This window comes from Chaetura pelagica, unplaced genomic scaffold (assembly GCF_000747805.2).
Source record: "Chaetura pelagica isolate M959 unplaced genomic scaffold, ChaPel_1.0 scaffold181, whole genome shotgun sequence".
Taxonomy (NCBI): domain Eukaryota; kingdom Metazoa; phylum Chordata; class Aves; order Apodiformes; family Apodidae; genus Chaetura; species Chaetura pelagica.
This window is the reverse complement of record NW_009951992.1, coordinates 1,088,543-1,105,800: the sequence shown is the minus strand read 5'-3', so window position 1 is coordinate 1,105,800 and position 17,258 is coordinate 1,088,543. Positions and strand designations below refer to the sequence as shown.

The 17,258-nt window shown below is 44.7% G+C and overlaps 1 protein-coding gene across 1 annotated transcript; it reads right to left on the bottom strand.

Moving 5' to 3' along the window:
* Positions 1 to 3,006: 3,006 nt before the first annotated feature.
* CTTNBP2NL (CTTNBP2 N-terminal like) lies at positions 3,007 to 16,793 on the bottom strand. The gene is made up of 4 exons (XM_010001831.1): positions 16,688 to 16,793; positions 7,277 to 7,507; positions 5,591 to 5,698; positions 3,007 to 4,847 (listed from the first exon to the last, which is right to left on the bottom strand). Exons 1-4 carry the CDS (start codon positions 16,784 to 16,786, stop codon positions 3,375 to 3,377), a joined length of 1,911 nt encoding a protein of 636 aa, XP_010000133.1. The 5' UTR covers positions 16,787 to 16,793; the 3' UTR covers positions 3,007 to 3,374.
* Positions 16,794 to 17,258: the final 465 nt, after the last annotated feature.

The window sequence follows — 17,258 nt, the reverse complement described above, 5'->3', positions numbered from 1 at the left end:
GGCGGGACACGGCGCTGGGAACCGGGCGGGGACCGGGCGGGGGCTCCTCCGGAACGAAGAGATGAACAAAGAGCTTCTCCCCAGGTTGCTGCAAAACCTGTTCAACCGAACCGATGTAAAGATAAGAAAAGCAGGTCACACTTGAGGTGTGACATAAGGAGACAAACAGCACCTGCAGCAGCCCCTGCTACCCAGGGAGGAAAGGGTGTGTTCCCTGCAAAGGGGACCTTTCTGTAGCCAGTGCCTTTACTGGGATGGGACACTCAGTGTCCTGTGCCATACCTGAGCCGTGCTCCTCTAAGGCAGAGAAGTGCTGACCCTTCAAGGAATTCCCATGCGAAATTCTGTAACCTGCTGGAAGAAAAAATCAGCAGGGCACTGGCACACCTGCTTCCCCCCAAAACCCCAAGTGTTTGTTAGTATAATACTCCCAAATAATGATTAGTGTAATGCTGTCACAGTGCAGTTAAGAGGTCCTCCAGGACCAGCGTTTTTACTGTTTTACCCAAAGCCCCAGCTGTGGGAGTGGGGCCAGAGCCTGGAGCTGCCACCAGAACACCCCAACGGTGTCAGATGGGGATGGATGGGCAATTCAGCCCAGACACAGCTGCTCATTAGCTGCTGGACTCAAAATAAATCTGCTTTCTTCTGACATTTCAGAGCATACACCAAAGCTTCAGCCTCCCCAGGAACACAGACCCAGCTCCCACCACCTGCCTGGCTCCTGTGTGGCTGCCTCCCTCCACACACAGTCCCAACTCCAAACACCTTCTTAAGCCATTTGCACATCTTAAAAATAAAATCCTTTATTGATAATATGAACGTTTAACATGTTTAATGCCATCAGCTATAAAAATGATTAAAGACTTCAGCTTGGTAAATTTGTAAAGCCAAATATACAAGTGTTAAGGAATTAATACTAGCATATACATTTTGCACTTCATTATACTCCATTAGCCAGTGACAAACTCTGCAACAACGGCTGCTTATAACAGATGTGAGTTATAGAAGAAATATTTAGTTGCTTCCACACAGACTCTACATCAACAGTTAAATACTAACTCTAAACATCTTACTGAATTAGTTGGATCCTTTTTAATATCTTGTGCTTAGTCTCTCTCAGAAGATAGGCTACTAGCAAAAATACATTCTTTTGCATACCCCTTCCCATATTATATTTTAGAAGAAACAGTACTCAGTGCATTTCCTAATAGACTTCATCATAGTATCTCTCTCTCTCTCACTATTGATAAAGGGGATAATACCATTTAGATTAATGTAAAAGCAAAGAAACACGTTAAAGCAGTGTATACAAAAGCCTCACTTTTGAATCAGAAGTGATACATGGGCCAAAATCCATCTGCCCATCAGTTATTACAATTACTCTCATCAAGAGGAAAAATCTGCTGTGGATACTTAAAAGTTAAAACATTAGTAAATGTGCTTCCAAAGGAGTCACTGCCCAGCTATCTCTAGGCTGCCTCTGTGTCCCTGCTGTTAGTACACAGCCTGCTCCACTGGGTTAGGAGCAGCAGCCCATCATACCACCAGTTAAAAAGCTACTAAACGGTCTGTAAAGACCCTTGATGTGGGCTCAATACCTGCCAGGGCTGTGCAGGAGGGACCAGCAGGGTCACGTCAGGCACCGCCACGTCAAAGCAGCACAAGGGCTCTGGTGTCCTACAACACCAGGCTCACAGCCAGGGGAACCTCCCAGCTCAGGTACAGCAGCTGCATCCTCCCAGCTCAGCAGGGATCCTTCCTACAGGGAAGGTGGATGTATATTGTCTAATTAAACATTGAAAAATTACAAAAGAGAAAGTCTCTGGCAGTGGGAAGCTGTGCTTGGCATAAATGTGATGCTGCTGCAGAAGGAAATGCTGAACATTGACTGGCACTGAGCAGCAAGTCCAGTTCCCAAAATGAGGATTGGCTCACAGAGAGCACCTGAGATAATTACCTCAGGGTTATGCTCTCAGCCTCTACCCCTGACCTGTGGTGTCTCTGCTGCCTTTCTCCCCACAGGGACTCAGCCGTGGTGTGGGCTGAGCAACAGCAGCACATCCGCAGCCAGGACAACACCTCTCCCTGCAAACCTGTCAGCAACCAGCTGCTTCTCCCCACTTGGCCCCAAATACTGTTTCACACACATGATTTGCCTTAAACTTAGGCAATTCCTCATAAATGTTTTCTTCTAATCTCAATGAACTCTGACATTTTCTTCATAATAGGCAGAACATCAAGAATAGATACAGATTTTCCTAATAAGTTTTGTATTTAGGATGTATATGTGTGAAACTACTCACACATATATACACAATTACACATGACAACCATGATTTGGTTCCCTATTTGCAGCCAAGGAAAGCCAGCAAGATCCCATAGCTAATTGTGAGTAAAATCCAGATCAGTCAGACACAACCCACACAGATGAGGAACAAAATTATTGCTTCTGTTTATAGTAGAAGATCCCATGTTACTGTTGCAAAAAACCTGTATCATGTGGACTAGTGATTTTTTTCAAGTAATAGGGAGATCTTTGTCAAGTAACAGCAAGATCCTTTTTTCAGAAGTTCTACACACAACAGTAGAATGCTTGAAGGGCTTGAAAAGTCAAGGTGACACACCAGAAACCAGAGTTTAGCCATTTAAAGCACATGGACATCTCTGCAGGATGTGCTACATGAAAGCAAAGAGATCTACATGGACTATAAATACTGAAAGAAAAGTAATCTGGACTTCTTATGGCTAAATTTTAACCCAAGAAACTTAGGTGTGCTTCCTCAAACAGCAAGAAGCCATGTCCTAAGGGACAAAGTGTGGCTGGCTGCATCAGTCTGGTGGTCACCTTACAGAATTTGTAGCACATTTGCTCACTTAGTGCAGCAAATGGAAAGAATTAAAAACAGTGTTAGTTTCAACATTCATGACTCACAGAGGAGTGTTTCTGCAGCAAGATGGTCCCCCTCATCACCTTTTCCAGAGAATCACATTCATATTGCAGGCTTAGTTCAGGCACTTTTTATAAAATGTTCATCTGGAGTAAAAACTCTGCAAAAGTCTGCATCATTTAAAAGTAGCATTTGAGTCCCATTACAGTTTGACAATCAGGTCCCACCACACCATGATGGTTCTTGCTACCTCTAATGATTTGACTGTTGCCAACGAGACATTTTGAGGCTACTGTATAGCTGTAGTTAAGGTTTCCCCATAAACAAAAATATTTTCCTACCTATCAAAAAAGAAAAAAAAATACTAAATGCTTTATACAGACAGAATCTGCTACTATGGAAATAAATAACATGGAGTGGAAAAACAGTGTCTTAGCTCTAGGATGCTAAGCTGTGGAATGTCACATTCACATTTTCTGGAGACTAGCTGCTGGTTGGCAGGAGGATCTCAATGTCTTTGCCATTTGACACCACGGTATTGTTGGAGCAGCTACTTGCCACGTCCATGGAGGCACCTAGAGAGGGTGCTGGAGAGGAAGTTTTGGTTAGTGGAGCAGGAGCAGCAGGTGACTGAGCAAGGCCAGGTTTCTTTGGAGGAATGGGTGGAGGGTTCCCTCGTTCTGCTCGAGGAATAGTTGGTGACTTAATTCCAGGAGACAATGGGCTTATGGGACTGGAAACCTTGCCAGAGCTTGGAGAGTGACCAGATTCATTTTTGGGGCTCACAGCCAGATTTCGATAGTCTGTGCCAAAAGGTGAGCTGTTAGGGGAGACGGGTTTAATAGGTCCCTGCTGGCTGGTGAACCTGGACAGGACCTGAGTGACGGTGTTACGGGCCAGCTGCTTGGCAGCAGAGTTGTCTGCTAGAGTAGGAGACAAATCCCGTGAGGGTGGGCTCTGCAGGCCACTGGACTGGTGGTCCTGTTCAGCTTGAGACTGAAACTTGTGCCGAGCGGCGTGGAAGCGCTGGTTGATGCCCACCTGGTAGGAGGACTGGTACCCAGGGCTGCTCGCTGATGCTCCCACCAAGCGTCTGTTCAGAACTGGTGAGGAGCAGGGAGAAGGTGTCAGAGAGGAGGCAGTTGTGCTGCTGGGAGACAGGGAGACCCCACTGGAAGTGAGCTGGGACATCAGATGCACTGGTGACTCTGTTCTTACAGGAGAACTCCCATTCTCAACTGCATTTTCTGAGGCTGCACCAGCAGATTTCTCCTTTTGAGCCTGGTTCTCTGGTGCAGTTGCCTGCAGCAGCTCACCCCCCTGCACGTCTGTGTCACAATGGCCATTAGATTTTGCATAGGAATGAGTAGGTGTAGTGGGGCTGGGAAACGTGGCGTGCACAGCCTTGCCTGTGCTGGCAGGGCCTGCCTGGTCTGCCTGCAGACCCTCTGTCTGGCAAGACACAGACTTCACCGGGGGACCGTCGGTTGCAACACCTCTGGACACCACTGAGGGGCTCGGCTGCAAAGGCTCGGTAGGAGCCTGCTCCTGGCAAGAAGTCTCCAGCTCTTTCAGGGCTTTCTTCAGACATTCCACCTCTTCTTTGAGTGCTTTTGTACGATTTTCTTCCCTGTTCAGCTTGGCTTTCAGCTGTTCTCTTTCAATGTCAAACTCTGAGAGCTGCTTTTCTACTTGTGCTTCCATCTGTAAACCCCTCTTCCTCTTGGACGCCAGCTCCTCTTCCAGTTTACTCACCTTACTCTTCTCTTTTTCCAATTTCAAGCTCAATTCTGCTGTCTTCTGCCCCTCCTCAGCTGCTTTGGCAGTGGCTTTCTTGCACTCCACCACAAGCATGGAAGACAGCTGCTTGTGGCGTGCCCTTTCCTCCTCCAACTGGCTTGACAGCTTCTTCTGCTCTTTTTCAAACTTTTTCACTTGGGATTTTTCAAACTCCAACTGGAAGATAAGGGCAAAAAAGACTGTAAGACTTCAGTACCTCCTCAAGGTAAATGAAGTTATCTTGGAGAAATTCTCCAGTAAAATATGACAATGACTACAAAAGAGATTCTTGCCCCAGTATCTACAACACAGCCTTGTCTGATTCAGGTTGCACCTATTAAGAATTATTACCTAGTAGTTGTATCATATATGAAATTCAGCTGAACTTTAGTGAGATACAGACCCAGTCTGCTTTGCACTGACTGAACAGGAGCAAAGCTTCCTTCCACCTCACTGACCACCTTGTCAGTTTGCCTTTTAAAGGCTTTAAAATGCTGATGTGTTATGTATGTTTAATAAAGTCTACAGCACTTGAGTGACAGAAAACAGTAGCTTAAACGTTTATTATCTTCTCTGACTAAGCCCCCAGGAGATCTTTCATGACTTACCCTGAATTTTGAGTACCAGAGAGCCCTATCATTTATAAGTGCAGCCTTGTCCTTGAGAACTTCTCAGACTTCAGGCTGCAAGAGGATTTCACAGTGTTTGATTGCCTATTAACAGCTGTTAGCACTGCTCAGCTACCAAAACACCTCGAAAAATTAAGGCTGTTTTTCATACCAAGCTGATAAAAGCTGGGAGTGCCTTACAGGAGGGAGGCCCCTCCCGCTCTTTCAACACGAAGGTGCAATTAGACATCACCCCTAAGCTCCCCAGGCAAGAGCTGGGATCCCATGAGCCATTCCCAGCTCCCCAGGTACCTGCTGGCTGAGCCGCTCCCGCTCCTTCTCCAGCATGTAGGTGACATCGTCCCCCTCGGCCGTGTCCTGGGCGTGCCGCTGCCTCTCCTCCTCCAGGTCCAGAATCACCTGCCACACAAACCACAGCTGCTTTGATGCTCTGGCACACACATCAGCACCTTCACACACACACCCCAAGGCCCAGCAACACAGAGGAGCAGCCCCTGCGGGCTGGGGCATCCGAATTCAACCCAAAAACATCTCATAAAAGCAGCTTTTGGACAAATTACAACACTGTTATTATTTGGTATAGTTGAATCAGTTTGCAAAAAAATAGAAAAATCAGGAAAACCCCACATCTTCATCTGATCATGAAACAGCTAAATTGCATGTTTTCCCTCCAAACAGCAGAACAGCCTTGGGAAGATTGTGTTATCCATCCTTGGCTGCTCAGTGCCCCCTCAGAGTTTCCTGACAGGACCATTAATATAACCCCCAGCAGCAGCCTAGAGACCCTGCATCCAGGTGACAGGGACACCAACACCTGCAGCAGGACAATCCTCACCCGCTTTCAGCAGCACTTCACATGCAGGCTTCTCCCCCAGTTTCTTACAGGGGATTTGAGCACTGCAGTGCACAGTTTATTTTAAAGAACATTAATTTGTTCTTCCACTTAAGAATAAGATGAGCTCTTGAAATGAAACTGCTTGCCATAAGGACCCAGTCAAGGAGCTCCTTCAGCTTTAACACTGAATTACATGAATGATTGAAATTCTATTAACTCGACAAAAAAAAGCCCAACAGAATACAAACTTCCCCAGAGACTCCGATTTATCTCACCAGCAAAACTCTAGGCTCTCCCAACACCTGCTCACCATGAATTTAGCATCCAAACAATGCTTAAATATCTTTACATGCACAAGGAATCTTTTTGCACGAGAAGGGGACAAAGTATCTGATTTTAACAGCATGATTTAGCTAGATACTTGGCTGAAAAGTGAAGCACAGCCTTGCTGCTACTGCCTGTGACTGACAGATAAACCAAAAGCTGAAGGTATCTCCAGCTGCCCACCCCAAGCACAGCATCTGTGATGTACAAGTCAAGCTGGCTGGTTGCTTAAGGTAAGTTTGCTGACACAGAAATGCTTCAGCTTATTCACAGACTGAAAGGAACTTGCTCTGTCTTATCCCCATCAAAACAGATTCTGGGAAAATAAACTTTAACCCACATGCTGATGAGCAATGAAACAGAGGTTTCAACTTTGAACCTTTTCACTAGAAACAAAAAGTGACTACTTCTATTTGAGAACTTCGTACATGATTTAGTAAGTTTGAATCAAAGCAAGAGTGACAGACCTGAAAAAACACAGAGTGGTACTGGCCCAGGCACTAGCCAAAAGCTCACCTAGAGCTGGCACTGCCCACGAGAGCTGGCAGAGACCAGGGCAACCACCTCAGTCTGCCACTGACTCCCGTCAAAACAAAAATCCCAGCTATTTTTAAGGTGAAAAATAAGTATGTGAAAAGGTAAAGATACAGTGCTGTAATGCAGGTGATTGCAGGGATGCTCCAGAGAGCTTCTCCCAGTCACAGAATCCAGCAGGGACAAATGCTTGAGTCATTTTGACTTGCATTTTTTTCTGAAGTTAACATACTATCAAAATGCAACTATTAACTTCTGCACAGCTTATTTGAAACAAAACTTACCTTTCTGTGCCTGCTTTCTGCAGCAGCTAGCTGGGATAACATTCTTTCCTGCATATTCTTGCAGTGTTTCATCACCACCTTCAAAATTGATAATGGATTGGAGCACACTGGTTGCTTTTCACCATGATTTCCCTCTTTCAGGGTCTCAAAATCCCTCTGCAAAGCCATTAATGGATCACTGATGTTGTACTTCCCATAGCGTTCTTCAATGAACGTGTCTCTGTGCTGGGCCTACAACACAGAAACAAATTTGCATTTCAAGATTCTTAAAATAGAAAACCAGCTAAAGGAGAAAGTAATTTGCAGTTAATATTCCTCTTTCCCAGTCTGCCACTTAGAGATCTTAACAGTCTGGTTCATATCCTGTTATCTGCTATAAGAATATGAGTATTCAGATAGGGAAAAAACACAAGTACATCATGTTAAAGGTCCCTGGTTAACAGAGGGGCCCAAGACAGCACCTGCTCTCCAGGTAACTTGAGTCCTGAAGCAATTTGCAAAGCACACTTGCATAACACACAGCTGGAAAACAAGCAAATACAAACTGATCAGTCTGAAAAGTCTGTGTGTTGTGTGAAGCATGTGCTCGGTTCATTTCTCTGTCCCTCCAGTTGAACAAGATCTTTTAACCAAGTGGCCCCAAACAAAGGCAAGTCTTCCTTAAAAACACAGCATCCCCACAGCATGTTCGCTCTAACATCCTCATACCACAGCTCCCTGCTAGCTGTGCCCAAGACTTAGAAATAGGCAAATACCAGTCCTTGTTCAACAAAAGATTTAATCATTTACTGTTGTTTTGGCAGAAGAGCAGTTGTGTGGTTGTCCTCATTATGTCACCATCAAAGAATGTAATGTTGAGCAATTAATGAGTTGTATCCTTGGAATAGCCTATAAATCCGTAAATTGTTAATAAAAACCTTAATATTCTCATCTAGACTAAACAAAGTTGAGTTTCACAAGAAGCAAGACAGGAATGATTAGTTTTCTTTCAGTGACATGTAAGGAAGGAAGCTCACACGTACTAAGCTTCACAATTACAACATTTACAATCAGCCATTCCAGCTGGAAATCTGTTTGTTAGGACACTGACAGCCTCTTCCTACTGAATGACTACTGTGGAGTTCTAAAAAATAAAACAAAATTCCATAAACACAGACATAAAATATACTTACCACCATGATAAGAAACCACATGAAAACAGATGTCTGTGCAACAAAAGATGTAAAAGGGAAAACAGACCTAGATTCAGAAAGGCCCTCAGAGCTGACCTATCTTGGCTCCACAACATTTCATCACCAATTTCAACCAAAAGGGTTACGGGCTGAATGTGACTACCCTGTGCTTCCAGCATCTGCCACAGGCAGCACGATCCCCAACTGAGATACAATAGCTCCTAAAGAGTGAGGTTCTGGGTTCAGTACAGCCACAATAACTAGTCCTTATGAAGTCATACCTTGACTTTTCTGGAGCACATCAATAATCATGTGCTATTCTTTGTGGGCACATTGTCAGTGAGGCCACCGAGGGCAGCGCAGGCTCCTCTGTGCCAGGCACCTCCAACACCTTTCTCTGAGCTGCACAAGCCCCCTACCTTTAGCCAAGGTGTGCTATCACCTTTGGAGTAGTTTATTTCAAAGCACACGATAGCGTGTTCAACCAGCAAAGCACTGTGTGACCTCCAGAGGGAAGTCAGGCTGCACTTCTGGCAGAGTGCATGCTCGAGGTGTTTGTCTCCAGAGCCAGCACTGCTCTGTTCTCTGGTCACTTTGGCTTCAGGGTGCACTGCTCACTCACTCCTCACTCCAGCAGACAGTGTAAGCCATACCAAACACAGCTCAACATCTTCTCAGAGCTGGCAAAGGGCTCCTGACACCAGCTGCACTGAGCCCCAGCTCAGATGATGCTGCAGAAGGTGGGACAGTGAGCCATGGGCCACTGCCAGGGAGCAGAGCTGCCCAGCCTCACCACGGCTGCAGCCCCCTGAGCAGCCCCTGCTGCTGCTGGCACCTGTTTGATGGGAAAGGCTGAGTCTGACTTGGAAGCCAGTAGTTATTGAAAGGGGCGTTTTCTGATGCCCCAGAAACCAGCATCAAACATGCAAACACTTCCCTCGAGCACAGGAGAGCCCCAGCAGTGCTCTGGACACCACCCCAGACACCAGTGAGTGCACAAAAACAAACTGCTGGCACTGAGCTTTACAGGTCAGAGGACTGACACATGAACAATAAAGCTTTGCTTTACTCAAATAGCTGACAAGATTTTCTGGTCCTGTGTATATTCTAAATGTGATTAGCAGAAAAAAATGAAAGTCAATCTCTGCTCTCAAAGGCAGAAGCATCTCCTTGACAAGAGGCATTAAAAAAATCAAAGCAAAATACTTTTATCTCCCCAATGACCAAACTCAATTAGAGACACTTGTTCTGTGATACTGCTCTGGAGTTGTATTTTAACCCTTACAGATGAATAGCTGGCACTCACAAATACCCCTCCCTCATTATCAGTAACACCCACTGGGAACAGTCGGTACTTTGATCAGAACTGAAGATATTGTTCTAACTTTATATAAATAAAACAGAAGAGGAAGGAAAAGATCAGCCCTGGAAATGGGAGGGTGGCCCAGGATAATGAGCTGTCCCTGTTTAATGAATCACAGGAAAAACCAGAGACTTTTTTTTTGTCTGGGGGTCAGGGAATCTTCAGTTATTCTGAAGAATTTATAAAAATGACTCAACCAAACCTCACTACAAGTGATTAGGGAGTTTCTAAGTGACTCAAGCATTAAAAAGTCTGTAAATGCAAATGGCCTGTAAATTCATCCATGGCCTGACTGCTTTGACAGATGAGCTGCTGGTGCCTGAAAGCCAACCCAGCCCAGTGCTGGTCACTCCATTCCACAGAAAGAAGGGAGAAGCCCTTGGGAAGGGCACCAGAGCAGCAACTGTGTGAGCAAACAGGGCACACTTGAAATGCTTACCTCTGGCCAATTTCCCTCTAATAAAAGCTGAAATAACTGGGATTAAGGTGACACTCACTCTCAACAACCTCTGGTTTCTTGTGAGTGATGGTGTCAGAAAAGCCATCTTTTCCCTTGGCTCCTCGCAGCTCTGGGCTCTGCTGAATGCAGTGGGGTGGCTTATTTCCTGCCTGGGAAAGGAGTTCTTCCTCACTACTTGAGCAATTAAGTACTTTCCTGAACCAGATGAGACTGTCACAACATTAATAGCTTTCTGAAGTCCAGCTATTCTCCTTCAGTAGCCAGCAGAGCATAAACATTTAATTAAAGTTGTCTAGACTCTGAGAAGTCTTAAACAGGTCATCCTACACTGACCACATCTTGTTTACAAAAACAAATCCAGGGCTTTGGCATTTGGGCCACCATCCATTTGGAAATGCAAATGCAGATTTTCAGGCTACTGCCCAACAGCCTTGTGCTACGGGTCCCCTGAGCAGCCACCTCTGTCCCTGGACTCATGGGACAGTGCTGCTAAAATGGCCACAGTGCCACGATGGACACAGGTAATTTCTTGCAGGTGTGGAACTGTCACATACAGGGGTCACACCTCCCATGGCGTGTGCTCCTCACTGGGGCAACTGTTCAGCTCAACTCCTGCTGTCACTGGAGGTCATCTCCAGTGAAGTATCTCCAACAGTTTTGATTTTCTTCTGTCTGAACTGGAATTAAGCCTTAAACAGAGTTTTTGTTCAACTTTCAAAACAGAAGCAACTTGCATGATGGAAGAGAAATAATCTGTTAGCAAGCAAAGTGGAAAAATCAAGTTAGATGTCAGATCCCAGCATCAGCCTCTTGAAACACACAAATCCGCAGGAAACTGAGGTTCAATGAAAAAGAAATAAGGTTACAAAAAGCACTGTTAACTTAGGAGTGGGAAATTTAACCTGGAAAACCAGGGATGACACAGATACTTCCAACAGCATCAACTGTGCTTTGAAACAAGATGCAATCTTCTGCAATTAGAAGATCTTTTAATTTAGTACCTCCACCTGTACCAGCTCAAATATGCAGACTTATGAATTCACTGGTCAACATTCAAACTTCAAAAGCAACTAAATGGACTATCCAGCAATTTTTGAAGACTATTACATTGTCCTTCCCCAACAGGAGAAAAAAAAAAAGATAATATTTAAGCTTGGGCTGCTCTTAAAAAAGGAAGCAGCTAAGCACATTAGTTACTCTTAACTAAATAAAACTCCTGACAATCAGAAGAATTAGGCACATGTAGAGAAAGTACCACCTTAAAGGGGCTCATGTCAGGGTAAGTGATCACTGCCAGTCAGTCTGAAAAGAAGTAATTCTGATTTCATGGAGCAGAAGCAGTATCTGACACAACAGAAGAGAGGTTTCCTGTGCAGGCAGGCAGAGCCAAGGCTTCACTTTGTTAGGGAAAAGCTGCCGTTTCCTCTGGGGATTTCTACACTGTTTTGGGCTGAATGTTTCCCATAATCCGTCTGTGTAATTTTCTGGGTTTTTTTTATAAAAGATTTCCTCTTACTGAAACCTTGTTTATGAGACAGCATTTTCTCTCTGCCTTCAATAATCTTTACAACTTGTTTTACTGGAACATCAAACAGGGAGTTTCCAAGACTTGTTTCAAGTATTCTTTTGGACACAAAGTAGGATGTTACTCTTGCCTGTAATTTTAGAGTTTAGGTTTTAATCCTCAGCACAACACAAACACACTGCTAATTAACTGTAGCTACTGCCTATGCAGTTCTCCAGTAATAATTTGCACAGAAGTTCCTCCTTTGTGTTGCAGAGAGTGGTATAATCTTTAAATAGCTTCTTACTGCCTTGAACTTCCTTATTAGCTTCTCTCCCCAGACACAGATACTGGGAATAAAGACAAGCTGAGGTCACAGGAGCCGCTGACAGAGAGAAGGGAAATGGGGGTGGGGAGCACTTGCTTTGCACAAAAATAAATGTCAGAGTGCTGGAGTGGGATCCCGAGCCTGACTTCAGCTCCAGCTCTGAAGCAATCCCTAGCTGAGATCCACACAGCAGGAACTGTATCACTCAAATACAGCATCTCTCTTAATTGCCCTCATTATATCAAGCGAACAAACCAGATCAACGAGCACTACCCAGGCCTGCCCACGTAAGACCTGCTGTCAGCTTCCAGAAACCAGAGACATTTTATTGGGAAACATCAAGCAGCACAAAACTGCAACTTCTGTCCCTGGGAAGTTTTGGTTCATGGTGCAACTACTCCAAATGCCTGCCAGAGCCTGGCTGAGCACAGGTCCCAGCACCCTCGTGGTGGTGGCCCAGGGACCACCCCGTGCCCACCAACTGCACTTTGGCCACCACTAAAGCAAGGAACCCGACAATACGTGAGTGGCTGAAACCCAGAGCTGGAGCCATTCCAGCCTGGAAGCTGTTCCCACACCTCTGCTCCTCGCCCAGCACTGAGAAGGCACAGTGTCTTATAAAGACACTGGCCAACAGGGCTGCTTCAGCCACAAAACAAACAACAAATTCCCCAAATTGCAAGGGAAGGGGTAAGAAAAGCCTGCATTCCAGCAGGACAGCGCCCACGGGAATGCACTGGATGCAGGCTGCTCCATGAGTGATGCAAAAGCCCATTTTCCTCCATCTGTGAAAGATTTACTAGCAACTGCAGCAAGGTTTTATATTACTGGGCTTTTTTTTTTTTCATTTAAACAAGAGGTAGACTTTTAGATTTTGAAACTACATTGTAACCTCAATTCCTAAATCCACTGACAAATGAACACTTAATCTTGCAATGCATTAATATTGCTTTCTAGAGTGAAGCACTGAATTCAGAAGCAAAGCAATGAGTACCAGCAGCACCCAGTGATTAACATAAAATAGACAGTTTCTATTCCAGTGTAAACTGCCTAAGGCCTTATTAACATAAAACAGTAAGCCAGAAAGCTGTTTCCTGTTTTCTAAAAGTAAACAGAACTTAATTTCTAATGTATGGAAAATACTCATTTAAAGAACAGGGGACAGGGAACAAAGGACTCTAACCTACTGATGAGGACCCATTTAAATACTGAACTGTTTCCAACCCCAGTGTGCTATTTTAGCAGACTAACCTGTGGTTCCCACATGGAATCCTTTCTACATGGCACTAAGGACCAAGGATCCACTCCTCAGTGTTACACAACTCTGACAGCATCTGGGTTTTTTTGATGATCTAGATATCCTTAAAACTACAGGAAAAGGAGCACAATAAGAAGTGAGACTTAAAGTCTGTTCTGAGGAGAACATTTGAGATTTATATAGTAGACAGGAAACTACAGTAAGAGAAAGCTTTTTTTTCCCCAAAGAGGTTTTAAAACAGAGGAAGCAGACTGAAGCCTTGGAAAAGAGTATTTTGAATACAGCAAAATTGTTCACTTAATCCTTTACCCTAATTTCTCCTGTTTGAATCTAAGTAACATTGCAATTTGAAATGGACAGCAGGAGTCAGGACCAGGGCCACTGCAAGTACACAGGGTCCCAAACACCCACTGCTTGATGAGAAACAATACACAGGAGAAATGTAAACCACAGAGAAAGAGAGTGAAAGAGGGAAATCAGCAAGGGCAAGTCATTACAGGGGAGAGGCATCTCTTAGAGGCGACCCAACAACTGCTCTTTATAACTCAAATCTGAGCAGCAGTGAAATAACCCTCAGAATTAACCCCTTCCTGCCAGCACCCCAGGAGCCAGGGTGCCAAGAGACACCCAGGCACAGCCCACTGGCATGGAAGAAAAGGATCTGGGGAGGAGAGGAAAAGGAAGGAGCAAATTAAGCAGTCCCTGGAAAGCCAGGCTCACAGACCTAATTTCAACCCAGTGAGAACCAGGGCCAGTGCCAGCCAACAAGTGCCCTGATAGCACGAGAGAGAGAGAGGAAAAAACTGCATGGAATCTGCACGCATGGATTCTCTCTGCCAAATGCCAGATGCTAAATGCTTTTCTCTAAGCATGGAGGAGTACCAATGATTGCAGACTGCACTGTAACTAAATTACAAGTTCACAAATTAAGGCACAACTTTTCTCTGCAAATGCTTGTGCCTTCCTGTAATGTACCAAAGGATCTGCCTCAAACATCCAGAGTTCAGAAGCATTTAAATCTGAATTAGAAGTCAAATTAGCCCATGGGGGGAAATGCATTTTTCTTAATATATTGGCAGTAAATAGGCAGATAAACCACTGACATCTGTGTCTAATGTAACTGCCAGAGATAAACACCACCATTGTTTGAGATCATGCAACCTGCTACCAGAGTCCAGGCTCCACTCTGCCTCTTTGTAGCATGCACGTGCACTTCATGTAACACTATCACACCTCCAAAGAGTGGCAGAATCCACTGTTCCCTCCCTGAGGCACAGGGACAACATGGAGCCCTGGTCAGAAGGTTCCTCCAGCCCTGGGTAACTTGCCCTCTCTGTGCAAGTCACAGCTCGGTCTGTCCAGCACACACAGGTCAAGCTAAATACTCTAGAGTTGCAATCCAGTTTGGTCTTCTTGGAAGGCTTTTTCTTCAGAGCAATGTATCAAAACATGAGTAAAGAGATTAGCAAGGTGGCTTTTGCTGTAACTACAGTCACACACAATAACACTCCAGCCGTGAAGCACCGTGGAGCTGTTACCACAGCTACTATCAGTAAACAAAGAGCTTTGCACAGCCACAGTGTCTCTAACTGTAGATTCCAAACAAACAGACTAAGCAAGGCCAAGAGTTTTCTGCTTTGGAAACTCTGTCCAGCCCCCAGATTAAGCAGTTACATGACTTTTATTTTTCCTTTCATGTATGGAAAGGGCTACGCAGCCTCTTGCCAGCAGGAAGCTGGGCCTGAGCTGTGGCTGCAATGACTTCAGCTTTGGATCTGTCACACCCCACTGAGAACTGCCCCTCTCCCACCACCCTCATCCTCAGGATGAACCACTGCAGTGTATCCCTTGCAGAAGAGGAAGAAGAACTAGCCTTTGATTAGCTTGGTATTTTATACTACATAATTATCAAGTACAGGTTACATTTTAATTTAATTTCTTCTCAGTCATGAGTACTTGACAAATTATGTCAGAGGCTACTACTCTATCTATATAAAACTCTTCATGCAAGAGGGAGCTGCAGGTTAAATTTCAACAGAAAAGATAATTGCTTTATGCTATTGGAATGAACATGATAAAAAGCCTTTGGAACAGAGCTGCTGCATTCCTTCCCAGTGGTTTCTCCACGCTCCATTACATGCATTTCACACTGTAATATCAAAGTGATGCTTGTTTTGGTACCACACAGAACCAGCAGACTGATCCCAGGACAGAGAAGAACCTTGCCAGACTGTTCCAAGCAGGAACCAAGCCTCCCACCTGATCGATAGCTTAGAGAGGGTAGCAATGTTCCTCTAAAATAGAAAGACCATCTAAATGCAAACCCAACTAACAATAAACACATAAGCATCCCATTTTGGAGGATCTCCCTCCATCCCTCCAAAAGGTGTTTGAAATTGGAATCAAGCTACAGAAGCTGTTGCTGAAGAACCAAGTCCCTGCAGTGATCAGACCTGAGAGCTGCCATTCCTCTTCTGCAATAGCTGGAAGCTTAACCATCATGAGCAGTGACAGGTCAGCTTGAAAAAGCCTTCAATATTCAACCCTGTCACAACAAATTTCTTCAAAAATTGACCCTTTCCATCATTTATACCACTGTTTTTTTTCCACCTTGCTGAAAGTCAACTAAGCACCCCCCAAAAAGCAGCAGGGTTGCACAGGGACTATGCAAGTGTGAAAGACTTTCCAGGCTCAGCACAAATACACCACACACCCCCAGCCTGAACCCAGGGAGCAAAGCACAGAGCTAACAGCCCTTCAGCCACAGCTTAAACTGCACTGACATGGCTTGAAATGAACTTTTGTGATGGGTTAGTTTCAGCTGCTCTCTGCTTCACTGGAAGGGTCCATGCTGCCAGCAGCAGTGCCAGCTTATATTGGCTTAGTACAGCCCAGAGACATAGATACTTCCTTAATGTGATGTTATCCCCACAAAAAGACTAATCTGTGATCCTTCCTGATGAGGAGAGTTCCTGCTTTAAGCAGTCTTCCCTCCTAAAGAAGAGCAAAACCCACAAAAGGAGCCTGACAGACCTTCTATGCCTCTCACGGTAGCAGAAATACTTGGTTCTTTCTCAGAAAGGATGAAAACATGCACAACACTGTACTTCAGTGTTGAAATGCTTCTTCAGCCAGCTTTCAATAATAAAATCCAAGACACAGAATGACAGACAGCATTTATTATCTAATACTGCTGATATTAAGATGGGATTCTGAACCAGTAATAACTCATCACCTCTGAACTTCATCTTGGATGCAAGCACTCTGCAGAACCTACAGCAGCACTGTGGTAATTTCTGTCTCTTACCAGGCTACTTACAACATACCTTTAAGGCTTCTATGACAAGATCTCTTGCTTCCAATTCTCCCTCAAGAATGCTAAAGAGCGTCAGTAGTTCTGGTTTGCTGAGTTTTTCCAGATTCATCCTGAAAACCTGCAAAAATGGAGCATAGTTTACCAAGTATTTCTTTGTACGTTAAAATCAATATTCTATGCTATGACACAATCTCCATTTAAATTCAGCTTCCACTTCTTTCCCAACCCCTAGGGAGGGGGAGAATACAAAAGGTGAACATTTTCTCTTCAGCTTCCAAGACCCTCTGCAGAAGAACCATTTTTTACCCTTTCCCAAGGGGTCAAGAACAGATGCCCACCCAGATGGTGCAGGGGCCAACACGACAGCACAATATTCACCAGAAAGTACCCAAAATTAATCAGAGAGAGGAAAAAACTTGGATATTTAAAAGCCATACTACTGTAAATTACACATCTGGATCACATAGCTGCAAACACAACCAGAAGACTGAGGAGCTGAGATGAGTGTGGTCCAACCTGGGCCACCTACACAAACTGAGTAGTGAAGTTAACATTTCAGTGCTGTGTTCCCTGGGGATGCC